Raw genomic sequence first — 15,505 nt, forward strand, 5'->3', positions numbered from 1 at the left:
CCCTTTCCTGTGGGTAGAGTCTGAAGGATTAGCTCATGATAGAAACTGCAGGCGTGAGCTTCCTCTGCTGGTAGTCTCGGTCAGAGATGGGGTGAGGAGCTCAAGCTCAAAGTGGAGCCACTACTCCTCCACATTGACAGCAGAGGTGGTTCAGGCATCTGACCAGGACGTGTTTCAGTGTCTTACTGCGAGGAGCCCGAGGGCATACCCTGAGCACACTGTTATATCAGAGGACTGGGGAAGAGGTGGAATAGGAGAGGGGGAGGTCTGTGCTTTGACTGCTGCCCTGACCCAGGTAGCTTTAGGAAACAGATGGATGCTATGTTGGCATATTCATAAAATATGCACGCCTCTATAAATCCAATATCTGCATGATTAGTTTTGGACCTTCCACAATATGCATTAAAAGTGAAGATTTATTTTGAAATTAAAAGCCAGTCTTCACTTTGACCTTGAGGTAACAAAGTTAGTCATGTGTGCGTGAACTCCAGGAGGTTACTGGGCCTCGTGGGTCAGAGACGAGCAAAGAGGAAATATGAATACTTTGAACATCGAGCAGCGAGTTCAATGAGGAGTGTTTTTGCTGGAACACCTCGAGAAGAAAGGACCAAACAAGTCCCAACATATAAAACTCACGTGGCAGCCATTGATATTGTCTCCTGTCCGAGCGTTAAGGACACAGTGTGTCTCAGGAAACCAGGCTCAAGCTGATTGGATATCAGTGAAAGCAGAGATAAGGCTTTCGCTCGATGCTCGAATGACATCATTCCTGTGAATAACCTCTCGTCATTGGCTCCCTGTTCATTTTAGAAATATTTAAAAAATCTGAACAGTTAAGGCTTCCTGTCTGAACGTTGGGTTTTGATGGCGTGGTGTGCACATGAACACTACAGAAATAAGAGCAGCAGCCCTGTGCTGCCTTTTACCCACTCAAGGACATCCAACCTCATCCGCTGAATATTTATTTGTCTGTCATCAGGTCTGGTGCTGATCCTTGTCCTCTGGCAGTAGCAAATAAACCAAGGTTGCTCTACTTAAGGATCTGTCTCTGATCAGAGTCAGAGAAAACCTAAAACTGTGTGAGGAATATGTGATATGCAGATGTGACAGAGAGGTGGAGGTTTGCTCCAACAGCAACCTTTTTAATGGCACGCAGGTGGAAGAAAAAGCTAAGATTTGATCATTTAAATGGTGGGGTTAATGACAGACGGAAGCAGCCAGCGGCATCTAATTTAGCTCTTCCTTGTAAACAAAAACATAAAAGGATAAAAGGCACAGAGGAAGAGCCGTCGAGCAGCATTAAATGAGCTTTTGTGTCTGTCGGGAAACGGCGCTTTTTGTTTTGAGCCCTCTGTCAGACAAAGGTGGAAACAGAGCTTTAACTCCAGCGGCAGACGTGTTTTTGGCCACGAGCAGAGATTCCTGCGAGCATCTGCTGGCTGCACAGCCTGAAAAGGCAGAGGACCGCAGGGAAGGCGTCCTGCCTGCAGACAGAGAGCAGAGGGAGCCTGGCGATGACAGGCTGGAGCTGTGTTCACACCAAACACTTTTATTCTTTACTTCTGTGTTACCCGAAGGGATTTCAGTAGGAAAAAAGAAGCCTGTTTCCATAACAACAGGCCGATCTGTGTTGTACAGCGAGGACGTTGTCGGCCCGCTGCATCGCTTCAGAGACGTAAGCGTGGCGATGCTCCTCGGAGGAAAACTCAAAGGATGAGAGGACTGTCGGTCTGAAGGAACGGGCCTCGCAGGTGTCAGGTGACCCAGAAGCACCAACCTATCAGAGCTCCAGATTGCGGCGTGCTTTCAGACGAAGCTGACCATTAGACACAAAACTAACAAAGACGATGAAGGACGCCACACTGAAATTTAGTCTTATAATCAGGTAAAAGAAGCACGGGACGAAACACACTATGTTTATTCATGAAAAGTGAAAGCATCGTGTAGAAGCAGAGCGTCTGCAGTCCTGCAGCTCCAGCTGGACCTTTTGTTGGCTCAGCTCTGCGCTCTGACCGTTGCAGCAGAGTCTTTGGTATACAGAGGACTCGGTGGTCCCCTCACATCATCCGCGTGCTGACAGGCAGTATGAGCCATCTGGTTTCCTTCAAACGTGCTGCTGTGCGTTACGGCTGAACATGAGACGCTAAATGCCATGACAGCAGTGACTGGGCGCCACAGGCGGAGAACCACTCAGGCTGGTCTGATAACCACGAACAGAACCTCACTGCTCGTTCTCAAACAAACATTTATTCCAATAACTTCATGTAGAGTTGAAGTGTGCTGCCTTCATGGTGATGGAGCCGCTCCGGGGGAGTGCTGTGACATGTTTTCACTCTGACAGCACCCTGAACGCAGGACGACGTGTTCAAAGGAACATAATGAGATGTTTTCAGTGTCTGTGGGAGCTTTACTCTAGTGGGTGTGATGACAGAACACGTTTCATGTAATCAAAGTACTTCAGTATTGTTTCAGGTTTAAAGACAGTTCAGTTCAATTTTATTTAAGCAACGTTAACAGTGATCCTGCAGTAATGGAGGATTGAGGCTCACCTGATCCAGCCTAACTATGTGCAAAGAGCCTGCTGCTGCTTTGAGCCCAGACACGACGCTGGCGTTTCTCAGTCTGCAGTCAGACTTTACAGGACTGCAGTTTTATTTCCAGAAACCTTACAGAAGAGAATCCTCACAGGGTGGAGGAGAGCACGCTATGGTCATTAACACCACCCAGGATACCCCTGGAGGCCATCGCCACGTCCCCCTGTCTCACAGGCGTTAGGGCTTCTTCCCCCAAACACTACCCCCCACCCCCACCAACCTGAGCCACGGTCTGAGTAGGGTCCATATGTGAGTAAGGGCGACTCAGACCAGGTCCTTTGTTCTTTGTTGTTTGTGTATTTCTACTCTTAGTTATTTATTCAAATTCAAATTCAAATTTCAAATTCAAATTTTTATTTGTCACATACACAGTCATACACAGTACGATATGCAGTGAAATGCTTAGACAACTGCTCGTGACCTAAAGAAAAAAAGAAAAGGCTATGAATAAGATAGGAAATACATATGAAAATAAAAAAGGGTAAATTTAACCAGGAAGGAATAAAATAAAATATAAAAATTAAGTTAAGAATGAGATAACTGTACAACACAAATAGAATGAAGGGTAAATTTTAACTGGAAAGAATAAGATAAAATATATAAATTAAAGTTGAAAATAAAATAACTGTACAACAAAATACACAGTATAGAAATATATAAGAATGTATGAAGAAATATAAATATATATATACATATACACACAATTCCTGCACAGTTGGTGTGGAGCACCCATAATTATACTGTAACATGTACAATGACAATAAAGGGCTATTCTATTCTATTTTATTCTATCCTATTCTATTCTAATGGGTCGTGGATCTCCTTCGTTTGTGTAAGTGGGAAGAATCTACCAGCCAGCTTTACAAAGCATGCTGGTCGTCAGCTCGTCTGCTGTGGTGAACTGAGCCTTTGGTACCACCGACTCTGATTAGTCCCAGTCTGCAGTTTGAGCTGCGCTGACGGATCCAGACCGTCCAGATGAACACGCAGTCAGGCTTCGAAGTTCAGATCATAACTGGAACCTTGTATCCTTTCACGCTTGTTGAACACACCTGCATGTGAGACGGTCGTGTAGGGTCGTTCATCCCCTCGGTTCCTCGAGCCTCTGCACGACGCTCCGTCCTGGAGTGTAACCAGAGGTTTGCACTTGGTTGTAAACGCTCTGTATCTCCATCTATGAAGGCGACTCTGGATCGTAGATGTTTACAGTGATCCGGCTGTCTGACCTAGTTAGCAGAGAAGTGATGTTCCATGTCCCTACAGCCAGTCTTAGTGAGCAAGGATGTCTCTGTTAGCTCAGCAAACTCCAGCAAACACACAGTCTGAGTGTGTGCTCAGTGTGTTGCTAGCTACAGGTCCAGCTGCTGTAGGAGTGAGAGCGGACTTCACTCAGATCATATCTTCTGTGGTCGGCTCAGTGCGGCCCGTCTTTTTAACAAGGATCTGGACACCTTTAAACTTTCTCCGCTCTGATTGGCTTATTTTTGTTTTCAGCCTAATGATGGCCTCCATTACTTACATCTCTTTGGACCTCTTGCTATATGTGTGTGTGTGTTGTTCGGACGGTCTTCTGGTTTCCATGCTGAGTGTGGTCATGGGCAGCCAAATACAAGCTGAAAAGTTCAACACCGTTTCTCATCGTCTTCTTGTCCAGTTAATCCTGAAGCTCTAAAAATGTCTGTGTATCAACAGTCCATACAAACGTCCTGCGAACCATCCATCAGTAAATCCTCCACTGGCACAGAGACCACCTACACAGCATGCGTCGCCTCAGGTATGGAGAATAATTGCTGCTCTCTCAGCTGCTGGATGACCTGACGCCCAGCAGAGGTTCGTACATCTGCATTGATCAGACAATGCAATCTGTAACAGTGTTAACAGCTGTTTAAGCATCTTCACGGAAACCCATTAAACAATGTGAGCTAAGAAAAGGTGATTCAAATGAAGAAAGACATCGTGAGCCACGATGGGAAAGGTTTCAGGCTGCAGGTGTCTGTCGGTTGGTGGTTTGTGGATAACATCCAAAAGTGTCCGTACAGGGAGAGAGACATCAAACGTTCGTGCTTTGGCTCGGAGGCTTGGAGCCGACTGAATAGATAATTACACACAGATGGTCCAAGTGTGATTTTCTGCGTTGAGAGTCGTAGAAAACGAAAACGCATTCATGCGCATTGTGTCGAGTCTGACCTCCATTAGTCGTGCGCTTCATTCTGTCAGATTACATTCAGCGTTATCATCACAAAGGTCAAAACCAACACTTTGTCTGTGTTTTCAATCATCTGAGGAAAGTCCTGTGCAGCAGTGGGATGGTGGTGTGTGTGGAGGTGGAGGTCGAGCTCACGGCTGTTTTGTTGAAGTTTTTACAGAAAATAGACTGAAACAGGAAAAAGCACAAAGAGGAAAGTTTAGGAAATCTGTAATGCTGCATTACAGGATGGCTTGCTCTCCTCCACACAATGAAGGACACATAGGCTCGTGATCTACCTTTGTTCATTAAATCTGTTATTCATTCACTTTTTTATTTGGATTCACTGAAAAACACTGAAGCACCATAAGCTGCAGTTGTCAAAGGAGCTTGCAAAGAAAAGCGTCTGGACTTCTTTAAGTTACTTGAAGACGTTTCACCTTCATCCGAGAAGCTTCTTCAGTTCTAAGGACAAATGGTGGAGAGTCCCAGATTTAAACCTAGTGGGAGTTTCCCCCCACAGAGGGACAAAAGGACCCCCTGATGATCCTCTAATCGCCTGAGCCAAGGTGTGAAACTGGGTGTGGGGTCCCAATCAGCCAGAGTTTCGGGTGAGCTCATTGTGAAACCTGGCCCCACCTTATCATGTGAATTCCTGAGGTCAGATGGCCCAGGGTGTGAGTGGGCCTTAAGGCGTCTGGGAAGGGATCTCAAAACTGTATTATAGATGGCAGAGAGTTGGTGTCGTAAACCACCGCCTCTGTTCAAAGATGGTCGCTCACAGTGGACATAGATGCTTCTTTCACTCCTCTTTCAAACCATCTGTCCTCTCTGTCCAAAATGTGAACATTGGCATCCTCGAAAGAGTGACCTTTGACCTTAGATGCAGATGGACAGCTGAGTCTTGTCCTGTGGAGGTGGCTCTTCTGTGTTGTGCCATGCGCTTGTGAAGTGGCTGTTTGGTCTCTCCAATGTAGAGGTCTGGGCATTCCTCGCTGCTGTACAGCAAACACCACATTGTTAAGTTTGTGTTTTGGAGTTTTGTCTTTCGGGTGAACCAGTTTTTGTCTGAGTGTGTTGCTGGGTCTGAAGTACACCGGGATGTCATGCTTGGAGAAAATGCAAGCTCCTTTGACTACGATGACCTGGATGACTGAGAACCTTCACAGACATAAGCTGCAGTTCCTCTAATGTCCACACGAGGCTGTGGACATTAGAGTGAGTGTAGAAAACACGGATGACCGGACATTGCGCCCTGGTGTATCGGATTCTGGTGTCTGGCTGTACTCGGCTCATAAACCAGCCCCTTTCCTGTTGGCGGGGGGAACCAGTGGTTTGCTTTCTCAGAAGTTTGATTTGAATTACTAACCTGCTGCTGTGTGAAGTGACATCACAGTGACGCCTTTGATTGGCCGCTGCAGAGAAACTTGCGTGTCTCTGTTCAGGTGTGACAGATAAAGCAGAGACGCTGGGAGGAGTTCCAGCACTTACAAAACCTCGACCGACCAGTTTCAAAGTGCCAGTGTGATGCGCTTTAACCTGGACTCACCGCACTGCTTCTATAGAAACGTAAAGATTTGCGATTTCTAGTCGGTGACTGTGTCCATGACTGTGTCAGTGACCGTGTCAGTGACTGTGTCTGTTATTGTGTCCGTTACGGTGTCCAGTGACTGTGTCCATGACTGTGTCCATGACTGTGTCAGTGACCGTGTCAGTGACTGTGTCTGTTATTGTGTCTGTTATTGTGTCCGTTACGGTGTCCAGTGACGGTGTCCATGACTGTGTCGGTGACTGTGTCAGTGACCGTGTCAGTGACTGTGTCTGTTATTGTGTCCGTTACGGTGTCCAGTGACGGTGTCCATGACTGTGTCGGTGACTGTGTCAGTGACCGTGTCAGTGACTGTGTCTGTTATTGTGTCCGTTACGATGTCCAGTGACTGTGTCCAGTGACTGTGTCCATGACTGTGTCAGTGACCGTGTCAGTGACTGTGTCTGTTATTGTGTCTGTTATTGTGTCCGTTACGGTGTCCAGTGACTGTGTCCATGACTGTGTCCATGACTGTGTCAGTGACCGTGTCAGTGACTGTGTCTGTTATTGTGTCTGTTATTGTGTCCGTTACGGTGTCCAGTGACGGTGTCCATGACTGTGTCGGTGACTGTGTCAGTGACCGTGTCAGTGACTGTGTCTGTTATTGTGTCCGTTACGGTGTCCAGTGACGGTGTCCATGACTGTGTCGGTGACTGTGTCAGTGACCGTGTCAGTGACTGTGTCTGTTATTGTGTCCGTTACGATGTCCAGTGACTGTGTCCAGTGACTGTGTCCATGACTGTGTCAGTGACCGTGTCAGTGACTGTGTCTGTTATTGTGTCCGTTACGGTGTCCAGTGACTGTGTCCATGACTGTGTCAGTGACCGTGTCAGTGACTGTGTCTGTTATTGTGTCCGTTACGGTGTCCAGTGACTGTGTCCATGACTGTGTCAGTGACCGTGTCAGTGACTGTGTCTGTTATTGTGTCTGTTATTGTGTCTGTTATTGTGTCCAGTGACGGTGTCCATGACTGTGTCGGTGACTGTGTCAGTGACCGTGTCAGTGACTGTTTCCGTTATGGTGTCGGTGACTGTGTCCATGACCGTGTCAGTGACTGTGTCTGTTATTGTGTCCGTTACGGTGTCCAGTGACTGTCCATGACTGTGTCCATGACTGTGTCAGTGACCGTGTCAGTGACTGTGTGTGTTATTGTGTCCGTTACGGTGTCCAGTGACTGTGTCCATGACTGTGTCCATGACCGTGTCCATGACCGTGTCCGTGACTGTGTCCATGACTGTGTCCATGACTGTGTCCATGACTGTGTCCATGACCGTGTCAGTGACCGTGTCCATGACTGTGTCCGTGACCGTGTCCGTGTCAGTGACTGTGTCAGTGACCGTGTCCGTGACCGTGTCAGTGACCGTGTCAGTGTCCCTGTCCGTGACCGTGTCCATGACTGTGTCCGTGACCATGTCAGTGACTGTGTCCATGACCGTGACTGTGTCAGTGACCGTGTCCGTGTCAGTGACTGTGTCCGTGTCAGTGTCCGTGTCAGTGACTGTGTCCGTGACCGTGTCCGTGACCCTGTCCGTGACCGTGTCAGTGACCGTGTCAGTGACCGTGTCCGTGTCAGTGACTGTGTCAGTGTCTGTGTCAGTGACTGTGTCCGTGACCGTGACCGTGTCAGTGTCCGTGTCCGTGTCCGTGACCGTGTCAGTGACTGTGTCAGTGACCGTGTCCGTGACCATGTCAGTGACTGTGTCAGTGACCGTGTCCGTGACCGTGTCAGTGACTGTGTCAGTGACCGTGTCCGTGACCGTGTCAGTGTCCGTGTCAGTGACCGTGTCCATGACTGTGTCCGTGACCATGTCAGTGACTGTGTCCATGACCGTGACCGTGTCAGTGACCGTGTCCGTGTCAGTGACTGTGTCCGTGACCGTGACTGTGTCAGTTTCCGTGTCCGTGTCTGTGACCGTGTCCGTGACCGTGTCAGTGACCGTGTCAGTGACCGTGTCAGTGACCGTGTCCGTGTCAGTGACTGTGTCAGTGTCTGTGTCAGTGACTGTGTCCGTGACCGTGACCGTGTCAGTGTCCGTGTCCGTGTCCGTGACCGTGTCCGTGACCGTGTCAGTGACCGTGTCAGTGACCGTGTCCGTGACTGTGTCAGTGTCCGTGACCGTGTCAGTGACCGTGTCCGTGTCAGTGACCGTGTCAGTGACCGTGTCCGTGTCAGTGACTGTGTCAGTGTCCGTGTCAGTGGACTGTGGTCCGTGACCGTGTCGTGACTGTGTCCGTGACCGTGTCCGTGACCGTGTCAGTGACTGTGTCAGTGTCCGTGTCACTGACTGTGTCCGTGACCGTGTCCGTGACCGTGTCAGTGACTGTGTCCGTGACCGTGTCCGTGACCGTGTCAGTGTCTGTGTCCGTGACCGTGTCAGTGACCGTGTCAGTGACTGTGTCAGTGTCCGTGTCAGTGACTGTGTCCGTGACCGTGTCCGTGACCGTGTCAGTGACTGTGTCCGTGACCGTGTCCGTGACCGTGACCGTGTCAGTGACCGTGTCCGTGTCAGTGACCGTGTCAGTGACCGTGTCCGTGTCAGTGACTGTGTCAGTGTCTGTGTCAGTGACTGTGTCCGTGACCGTGACCGTGTCAGTGTCCGTGTCCGTGTCCGTGACCGTGTCCGTGACCGTGTCAGTGACCGTGTCAGTGACCGTGACCGTGACTGTGTCAGTGTCCGTGACCGTGTCCGTGACCGTGTCAGTGACCGTGTCCGTGTCAGTGACCGTGTCAGTGACCGTGTCCGTGTCAGTGACTGTGTCAGTGTCCGTGTCAGTGACTGTGTCCGTGACCGTGTCCGTGACCGTGTCAGTGACTGTGTCCGTGACCGTGTCCGTGACCGTGTCAGTGACTGTGTCAGTGTCCGTGTCACTGACTGTGTCCGTGACCGTGTCCGTGACCGTGTCAGTGACTGTGTCCGTGACCGTGTCTGTGACCGTGTCAGTGTCTGTGTCCGTGACCGTGTCAGTGACCGTGTCAGTGACTGTGTCAGTGTCCGTGTCAGTGACTGTGTCCGTGACCGTGTCCGTGACCGTGTCAGTGTCTGTGGTCCGTGACCGTGACCGTGTCCGTGACCGTGTCCGTGTCAGTGTCCGTGTCACTGACTGTGTCCGTGACCGTGTCCGTGACCGTGTCAGTGACTGTGTCCGTGACCGTGTCCGTACGGTCATGATCAGTATCATACTGTGCGAGGAGCAGGCCAGACTCTTCTTCAGCTGCTGTGCACAGCTGATTATTAAACAGCAGCAGGTCTCTGCCTCTGTTCTCACCTGCATGAACAGAAACACTGTAAACTGAGTGTTCGTGGTTCTCAGCAGCAGTAACACAGTACTGACTGCAGAAGAAGCACACAGCACTGAAAACACTGTCAGTGCTCCTGTCTGCCCGTCTAACACCGGCTCACAGGTTTCCAGAGTAAATGACAGAAAGACAGCTGAAGAGGAAGGAGACGTCTGTGTGAGTGTGTGTCAGTTTATAATAAACATTACATAGTTTTAAACTCAGACGGCCGTCCTTTCTTCACCCTCAGTTTTACTGAGCTCCCAGCAAAGCCCTGTGTGTATAATCTGTCTGTTATTAACTGGAGCTTTGCATGAACCTGTTATTGATGGTCTCTGTGTGAAATGTCCAGGTGACAGGACAGTGTGAATTATTATTCTTGTACTGTGGGAGGAAGAGGTGGCTCGTTCATCTTTACACCTGCAGAAATAAACTGTCTTGTCTCCGTTAGTATTCTGGCCCTTCATAGCACATGTGTGGAGGGATGATGGTTTTAGATCTCACCTGTTTGCAATAATAGGGGTGCTGCCTCTTTGACTGACAGGTGGATGGTGACACAGGCAGATGTAGCTGCTAGCTGTCTGCTAGGCTGATCATGTGACCAATAACATGGCTGCTTTGAGGTCACTGTATTAACAGAGCAGCCAAGAAGGTGGAGCTCCAGGTTTAATGAGTAAAATTCTATTGTTTTGATTGGATGATACTGATTTCCAGGTGTCTGAGTCTGTGCGTTGCTCCCATACAGTCTGATAACATAGGTAGTTAGCATCAGCTGATAACATATAGTTACTAGTGGTGCCAGGAAAACACGATGGTGACGGCTAAACGCCACCGCTGAGGCGTCCAGACCATCAGTGCTGTCTGTATTTGTGGAGGAGGCTCTGTTCTGACCGACTGACTCTCAGAGGGACAGAAACTGTTTGGCTTCACGCTCGCTGTTTTCCCCTCAGAGTCTGACGTCTGCAGCCCGGCCTGGGCACTCTGGAGGTATTTCTTTTATAGGAGAGCAGTGATGAGGTTAAACTGAGCCACAGGACACATGACTGATGCTCCACGTCTGCACTTCAACCAAAGCTCATCAGTCATCCACGCTGCACTCACTCTGGCTCAGCTTCTTTATTGCCAGCGTTCTTTTGGCCAGAAGTCTCCTAAATCAAACAAAATGTTTTATCGTCCTGGATCTGTTCCCGTCAACCAGGCTTTGCACGCTTGTTCCAACACGCTGAAGTCTAAACCTAACCAGCTACAGGAGCCCGCAGTGCGCTTGGGAACACGAAACTACACGAACAATACAATAACGCAAATGTGAGGCCGCAGTGAGAGGAAACACTGAGGAGGAATCACCTGAAGGTATCACCTGTGCATATCTAACAGAGGAGGAGAGCCCGGCGAGCGGCTGAAGCTCCCCTGCTGAGAGGGAAAAGACTGAACCAGGGCCGCAACCGTTCGTCAAGTAACTCGAACGATTAGATTAGATTTGTCTACTCAGATTCTTTGTGCATCGATGCTTCGTTTAATGCACGCCGATGTTTTAAACGATGTAAACACGAGCGTTTCGACTGAACACAAAAGTCTGACCACATTAAGCCCACGCCTCCAAGCAGTGGAGGCGGAGTCTGTTTACACACAGGAAGAGCAAAGGGGTGGAGCCTGAGCTCAGGTTGAGTGAAAGAAAGGGGTGCAGTGGCTGTACTGGGTTATGTTTACGTCAGGGCTTTTGTTACATTGTGCACATTGAAAGGTTGGACTCGAGTGCTGTGAAGCAACAGTGTTACCAAAACGTTTAACCTATAAATGACGCTCATGTGAGGGAGAGCAGTGTGTCAGCAGGTTTGGCAGAAACACAGTAATGACACAGTGTGTATTGATGCTGTGTTTTTAGAGAGACCTAGCATGTGCCCATCTTTAAACTTTGACACTCCAGTGATTTTTCATTTATCATAAATTCACTTTTCCGAACTCTGTCCTCTACGATGCCGACCTCAGCGTGGAACTGCCTGTTGAAGGTTAACCTTTTTAACTCTACATGCTCTGGTACTCTGTCGCTGATGTCAGGACTAAACGCTAAATCTTCACGTCACCCTTGGCTGCATGAAACCACTCGTGCTCTCAGATGCAAATGTCGACGTGCAGAGACAAAGTGGAAAAAGGACAAACTCCAGGTGTCTTTGGGCGTCCTACTATAGACCACTGTTAGAGCTGCAAAATTTGCTTTTCTGTCCAGCGTCATTTCTACCGTCAGTCACAAACCCTGAGTTTCTTTGAATATTTCTCATTGTGTGATTAACCCCTGTGCCACCGTTCCTATGGAGGCTTCCTCTTTGTGAAAAGCTTTTAAAGCTTTTGTTTTTTGTATTATATGATTTATTTAATACATTTTATGTGGAGTGAGTAAACAAAAGTATATTTACGGTGGCCCCTAGAGAAAAAACACAAACTCCAAAACACGTACAAAACACAACAGAAGTGCTCCAGGACACTAGGGGGCAGTGTTGAGCTTTTGTTACCGAGTGGCTACACAAGCCAGGAAGTACCAACGACCGGATTTGGTGTGTGGCAGTAACAGGTAAATGAACACTTTTAAAAATTGTTTGAATATATATGAGTGCTTGTGTATAAATACACAAACAATACACACATGCTTTGTGTAATTTTAGTGATCTAGTAGCTCTGTTTTGAAGTTCAGTTAACGCTAGAGATGTGTTTTGGAGTTTGTACGTGTTTTGTCTCTAGGGGCCACCGCATATATTTATATGTAAACATATATGAATAAAACCACTTTTTTTTAACATTAGTAATTCCTTTTGTGCATAATTTTATATTGTTGTTGATAATAAATTAATTAAACAACAAAATAACCTGAAGAGCCAGTTCGGAGCCAAAAGAGCCGGAAATCCCATCACTACTTTTCAAGAACGCTCTTCATGTTATTCGGCCTAGTGTTTTATTTTTATTAAATGCTTCCTTGTCATCAGGTTGTGTACCAGCTGTTTTCAAACATGCAGTTGTGCAGCCCAAAACAAAGATCCAAATTCTAACTACAGGCCACTAAACTCTGTCATATGTCCAAACAGTTGTGTTTAAGCACCTTCGGAGCTTTTTAGACCCTCAAAGCGTTCGTGAAGCGTTCCAGTCTCATCACAGTGCTGAGACGATGCTTTTTAATCATCTTATTTTAACTGTCGACTCGACTGCTGTTTTAGTCCTTTTAGATTTGACTGTCACCTTTGATCAGAACAGTTTTTATCCAGACGTGAACACGTTGTTGGTCTCAGAGGCTCAGCTTTATCATGGTTTAAGTCATAGCCGCCACAGAGGTCTGTTTCTGGGAAACACTCCTCTTCCTCTGTTAGTTGTGGTGTGACACAGGGGTCTGTTTCCAGTCTCTTCTCCTTATACGTGCTGTCTTTGGGATCTATTTTCAGGAAACACTGTTATGCTGATGACACCCAAATGTACTTCCCCTTGAAGCTGGACGTCTCTGTCCCACTGCAGCCTCTGCTTAACCGTCTACATGATGTTAAAGCTGTTAACACAGCGTTTTCTCTCCCTAAACAAAAACCAGACTGAACTGATTGGAGGCCACGCCCCTTTGGATGAGCTAACTCAGACCCTCGGTCCTCTCGCTCATCTTTCTCAGACTGTTAGAAACCTCAGAGTGTCTTTAGTCGGATCTTTAAATGAGAGAACCAAGCCGTGAACAACAGTTTTCATCAGTTAGCTGAAACTGCCAAGGCGATGTCTGATCTTCCTCCTGAAGACAAACGTATTGATCACCACTAGACTGGACTACTGCAGTGCTCTGTGTGGGTCTCCAACACTCGTCTCTCCGTCACCTGCAGTTAGTCCAAAATGTTGCTGCACGTCTTTTAACAGGTGTTAGAAGACAAACTTACACCGGCTCCCTGTCCAGTGTTGGTTTTAAGATTTTTAAAGTGTTAAACGGTGGCAACCTCCTCCACATATTTCACCTCAAAACAGCCCTGAGATCATCCAACAGATGCTGTCAGTACAGCCGAGGTTACAGCGTAGAGATCGGGCCTGGACTCTGGAGTAACTTTTCGTACTTCAGAGTTTATACGGTGTCACTGTTTTACGCTGGCTTTTAATTGAAGTACCATCAGGTTAGTTTTATGTTTGTGTTTATGTTAAATATTAATTTCCTCCGGCTTCATGTGTGGTATCTGTGCACTTTGTGCTCATCTCTCACTGTCAAAGAAGAAGAAGAGTGGCTTTGAACAGCCAATCAGCCGAACACTTCAATCACGGAGCAGCTGAAGAAGTGAGAAGAAAAGGACGAGAGGCAGGAGAAGCCCTCGGTCCTTTCTTCTGCTCTTCTGTTCCTCATTATCTGTTTTTATGCTTTCATCTCTGATTATCTTCATCGTCTGTCTGCTCCCGTTTTTTCTTCACGTTCATTTAATGAACTGGATCTGAACAGAGAGCTCTGAAGAACAAACGACGGTCGTTATCTGAGATTCTTTGGGTGCCTCCTTGACCGTTCGACACTTGGTGGTTTATTTTGAAAGATGCAAAGTGCGGTCCTTCTCAGCAGTTGGTTTGTTTGCTGTTGGATTCATCACGACTCTCTGTTTGTTGGCCTGTTTGTCTCCATCAGATCTTCTGGATATGTGACCACTCTTGGTTAAGTTCAAACACTCGGCACTCACCCGACACAAAGACACTGTTACACAATCACACAAACTTACTCTATATCCCAGGTCCAGGTACCCCTTCCTCTCTCTGGGGTGGAGCAAAGCGGACCACCTCCTTATCTGCATCCCAGACCCCAATCTGGTGGCCAGCACCTCCTCCCAGCCCCCCAGCCCCGACGGCTAACAGAACGGGGGTGGGTGAAGACCCCAAACCTCCCTCCACCCGCTCACATGTCGTGTTGCTGCGTGCTGTTCTAAAGGGCGCTGCTTTCTTTCATCTGTGGAGAGTTCACAGTTTGAGCAGGCATGCAGGCTGAGAGGAGGTGGCAGCGTCCAGCCAAACGCAGGTGTTGAACACGCAGCTCGGCTCAGTCATGTCATTTCCTCTCGACGCCACGAGATTGACTCTGCACACACACAGACTCAAAAACACACACTCACAGGCGCGCACACACACAATGGTGTTGGCTGGTTAATGACGTGTGCAATCATCCCCACTCTGGACCTCTGCGAGGCATTTCCCTTAATGAGGGCCTCAGATGGTGAAGCAGAGCCAGGCCATTTACCATCAGCGCGGCCAATTTGTGCTCGGCTCTGCCCAAACATGCCCCACATCTGCAGGACCTGCTCCTGATTCCTGACGACGCAGGGCCGGCATGATTCCTGACCGGGGAGTGCTTCATTTGCATTACAGTAGGAAGCAATGTGCAGACAGCTGTGATTTTTCTTTCAACTTCTGCGAGCGCAACATGCTGAGTGGCGCCATCGCAGGCTCTAAGCGTCACAGCTGATATGGCGCGACCTTAAAAACCCAAAGAGCCTCGATTTGGTCCGAATATTGTTCAAATAAAGCCTTCGTCACACGTCTGAAACACCCTCACAGGCCCACCTTTCAAGTTTCTCTGCAGATCTGAGAGCAAGTTTAAAACAACACAATCCATTAAAGTCCCATCACTGTGTTTGTGTGTCTGTCACCATCACTGTGTTTGTGTGTCTGTCACCATCACTGTGTTTGTGTGTCTGTCACTACCATGCAGTGTAATCCTGAAGGAAGCAAAGACGACAGAGCAAGGCAGAGGAGGAGGAGGGGGAGGAGGGGGAGGGGGAGGAGGCAGAGGAGGAGGAGGCGGAGGAGGAGGAGGCGGAGGTGGAGGAGGAGGATAAGCTGAGTTAATTATGGGCTTTGGGGTCAGAGTAGCGTAGTAG

The 15,505-nt window shown here is 48.2% G+C and overlaps 2 protein-coding genes across 2 annotated transcripts in view; both read left to right on the forward strand.

The window, feature by feature from the left end:
- oprl1 (opiate receptor-like 1) overlaps positions 1-15,505 on the forward strand; it is a 66,281-nt gene that overhangs the window by 17,643 nt on the left and 33,133 nt on the right. The window lies entirely within an intron of this gene.
- LOC146493953 (uncharacterized) lies at positions 3,189-9,473 on the forward strand. The gene is made up of 2 exons (XM_085145627.1): positions 3,189-8,534; positions 8,773-9,473. Exons 1-2 carry the CDS (start codon positions 7,465-7,467, stop codon positions 9,419-9,421), a joined length of 1,719 nt encoding a protein of 572 aa, XP_085001753.1. The 5' UTR covers positions 3,189-7,464; the 3' UTR covers positions 9,422-9,473.

This window comes from Neolamprologus multifasciatus, chromosome 20, assembly GCF_963576455.1.
Source record: "Neolamprologus multifasciatus chromosome 20, fNeoMul1.2, whole genome shotgun sequence".
Taxonomy (NCBI): domain Eukaryota; kingdom Metazoa; phylum Chordata; class Actinopteri; order Cichliformes; family Cichlidae; genus Neolamprologus; species Neolamprologus multifasciatus.

What these genes read in the sequence shown, in the direction of transcription:
- LOC146493953 (XM_085145627.1), top strand. Translation starts at nt 7,465, where the DNA reads ATGACTGTGTCCATGACTGTGTCAGTGACCGTGTCAGTGACTGTGTGT. An exon ending in CGTGTCAGTGACCGTGTCCG is followed by an intron (nt 8,535 to 8,772) that starts TGTCAGTGACTG and finishes CTGTGTCAGTGT; the next exon opens with CCGTGTCAGTGACTGTGTCC.